Source organism: Austrofundulus limnaeus, unplaced genomic scaffold (genome assembly GCF_001266775.1).
Source record: "Austrofundulus limnaeus strain Quisiro unplaced genomic scaffold, Austrofundulus_limnaeus-1.0 Scaffold96, whole genome shotgun sequence".
Classification (NCBI taxonomy): domain Eukaryota; kingdom Metazoa; phylum Chordata; class Actinopteri; order Cyprinodontiformes; family Rivulidae; genus Austrofundulus; species Austrofundulus limnaeus.
The window spans coordinates 885,044-888,648 of NW_013952498.1; the positions used below are offsets into that span (position 1 = coordinate 885,044).

A 3,605-nucleotide genomic window follows, 5' to 3' on the forward strand; every position below is an offset into this window, starting at 1 on the left:
AAAAAACGTAGATTGCTATTTATAATTTTTGCTAGCTTGTAGGTTTGCTACCTGTGAAAAATAACTGTGACTAAGCCAAATTCTTCATTCGGGTCAGATTTCTCCCCCTTTTTCTAAAGTGAGTTCATTAAAAGGTCAACCCATAACAGATAATAAATGCTTGTATTTTTTCTGCAGAACTCCACTTTAAATGATCTGAACYGTCCCTTTAAGTTGTTTTTGCACATTTCACGGCTGTAAAAATGCTGCTAAAGTCTGAGAGTAGTAATGGTAAATATGTAAGGCCGTTTTTGGTTTGCAAAAACATTTAAATGAGTCACGTACACTTGGAAGCCAGAAAGACATTTTTAAAAATCAAAACATTACATTTGAACAACATTATCAGGGTTACTTTACTCATCAGTGATCATAATGTTATGGTTGATCAACACTGACATGTTGCACCTTTTAGTTTTATGGACATTTTCTAGCTGAGGTACATGATACTGGATAAAGTGTCTGTGTCTCACAATACATTTAAAGACATGCTCTCTTCTTTACAGGGTGAGTCAAAAGTAYCAGGACACACTTTTATTTTAGAAATGAAAAGGAAAACCTTACAACCTTAAGAGATATTGCACATCTTATTGCAGCAAACCATTTCTGAGACAAATTTGGTCTTCTTTGATGCATGACTCCCTTCCCATTGGAAAAAAAAATTGATCCAATATGGCAACTTTCAAGACAGCAGCCATGTTCTGGACATAGTCTAAAAGACTGCCCCCCTCACCAATTATTTATCGAGTGTATTGGGTGTCCTGAGGCTTTGGACTCACCTTGTATTTATGGTTTGTATTCTTTTTATTTCTTCCAACAACATCCCTCTGCCTTCCAGTCAACAGCTCCTTGATCTCTTCTGTTCTCTCTTTGTGGCCTCTTTTCCCCCTCACAGCAAATCTTCTTGACAGACTTGAAGTGACAGCGCTGGSCTGGTTACCGGCTGCGTGTCCACAGTGTGGTGTGTCCCCTCCGAGCAGAGAGCAGAGGACAGACAGGAGAACATCAGTCGCCTGAGGAGCAGTTACCACAGTCGGCTCAGAGCATCCTCCTCCTTCTCGGCCCGTCATCTCTTAATCGTTYAACATGACGGATCCAAATCTCACATCGCCCTCCAGGACCCCGCTGCGCTCCCCACACACCCCTCTCAGCCTCTCTTTCCCCTTCCCGAGGGAGGGGAGCCGGCTGTGGGAGGAAGGACAGGAGCCTCCCCTTCCACGGGAMCTGCCGAGCCCACTGCCAACCAAACGCACCCGGACCTACTCAGCGTGAGTATGAGACGACAGGGAAAGATTAATGTTATCATCCAACACAGGCGTGTCAAACTCATTTGAGCACATGAGCGTTATGGTGGCCCTCAAAGGGCCAGTTGTAATCAACTTCAGTGTTTCATGTTTAACTAAACACAAAACGTCTCGCTCCTCATCTCATTGCTTCAGCTGAACACCTCTCATAAACAATAACTGAGCTCTATGTGGTATTTCCTGCATAGAAACAGCATTTTAACATGTCCTCTTGTAAACACGTGTACGACTGACTAAATGTGAAATAAATAATACAGAAATACTATTAAAAGTAAAAGTAAGAGAGTTTTACTCAGGGATGAGTTGTGGTGAGTAGCTGCAATCTTGAATTCTGAACTCTCCTATTTTCCCACTGGGAATTACCACTGGAGGGGTGTTCCAGTTTAAATTTATGACTTGAAAGTAGGAAATTCTGGGAGTTGTACTAGAAAATTCCCACTTCCCAGTTCAACTGACAAAAGTACCTGTAAAAATGTAGCGAAATGACAGTTTCACACGGTGAATTTGCCGGCTGCTGGCTTCTTTTGAACCCTGTGCACCTCYACCTAGTGGTGGGATGCCGCCATTACGCAGGTAACATAATCAACATGTATTGTGGGAGATGTAATTTATGGTCAATACTGGCTTTGAAGCGGTATATGCTTATTTTAAATACATCTTTGTAGCTCTTGGCCTGTGGGCCTTGAGTGTGTCACATGTGATCTAACATATAATAACACAACATTGATGCATCGCGTGTTAGTAAACTCTCAGTGGAGGTCAAAGGTCACCTGTAGCTTTCTATTTCACACTGTTTTAACCTTTTAAGAACAGCAGTGGTTGTGGCAAATCAGGAAAATTGTCTTAGATGTGTTGTGAGCTCGAAGTAGTATTCCTTATACACAACTTGATTATGGATCAAATATTTTCCCCTTGATGTCTGTTCTTGGTGAACAAAATGAATGAGCGTGACTCACCAACAATCATTATTAAGGATCATTTGCTACATAATGCATAGTTGTTTGACTGAATCCAGGGACATTCTGGCTATAAATGTCTCTCCTGGATTACACAGGCAGTCGGATTAGAGGCAAAGCAGCAGATGGATACAGCTGTTTTAGTTTTTTCTGCTCTGCTGCAGTAAAAAAATGATACAGGAACACTGGCGCCAGCTGTACTTTAGCTGTCCAAAATGCTGTGCAATGTCTGATATTTAAATTCAGCAGTAACAAAATAACAACACATATAAAGAAAAAAGACTAAAGACAGTGTTTCTTTGAGGAACGCCTTTGCCCGAGTTTTAGACTGAGATCATCTGAGTTAGAGTTGCTTTGGTTAAACCTCAAAAATAACTTTATGCACGGTCTCATGTGATATTGCAAGATTTTGTCTGATAAGGCTAACAACACTAAAAATGTTTATGATGAAGACTGAAACTTTAGAAATCTACTGGAATCCTCTTTTAGACRTTTACAGTACATACTGTCATAATGACAATTAGCTCGAATGTATAACCTGTAAGAATAATTTTCATAAGTTGGCACAAATTATCTTAAACATTTTAGTGTGACAGAAAAGTATCCCACATAGCCCACAGATGTAGATCAAGTCTGGCAAATATGGCAATGTTTTTTTAAATAGCATGCCACAACTGGCCCAGTTGTGTTTTGGTTTATGTGGCCCAAATCAGTTAACGCCACAACTGGCCTGGTTCTGGTTTGGTTTATGTGGTGCTGGCCCATGCATGGACCACCTCTGGCAAACCACATGTGACCAAAGGGCCGTCATTCTTTGCTTTATCTGAGCTGAGTGTTGTGTGGGCCAGAACTGGGCCTGTTAAATGGGATGTGTTAGGATAATACTCGGCTATCACCACATCAACTCGTAATCAAATTATATAAACTTTATTTATAAAACACATTTAAAACAACTGGAGTTTGACCAAAGTGCTGCGGAAAAACTTAGAGAAAACCAGAATATAAAAAACTAGTAAAATACTAAATGACAAAAATATTGGACTACCTAAAAAGCTAAAAATATTTACCATTTAAAGCCAGGGGGAAAAAAATCAGATACTTTGACCCAGGTTTTTAAGTCATGATTTAATGTCAATGTCAATGTCAAATTTATTTATATAGCACTTTACAACATGCATAAAGCTGTACCAAAGTGCTGTACAAGAACAACACAAATGACAAAACAGAGCAAAAACAATACATCAATTAAATGCCAAAGAATAAAACATTGTCATTGACAACAAAGGCTTTTGTACAAAGTATTAGATAA

The 3,605-nt window shown here is 39.7% G+C and overlaps 1 protein-coding gene across 1 annotated transcript in view; it reads left to right on the top strand.

Moving 5' to 3' along the window:
* Positions 1-698: 698 nt before the first annotated feature.
* LOC106520688 (cold shock domain-containing protein C2) overlaps positions 699-3,605 on the top strand; it is a 7,727-nt gene continuing 4,820 nt past the window's right edge. The window contains exons 1-2 of the mRNA XM_014012905.1: positions 699-827; positions 932-1,304. Coding sequence (XP_013868359.1) covers positions 1,123-1,304 — 182 coding nt within the window. The 5' untranslated portion in view covers positions 699-827; positions 932-1,122. The remainder of the gene's footprint in view (positions 828-931; positions 1,305-3,605) is intronic.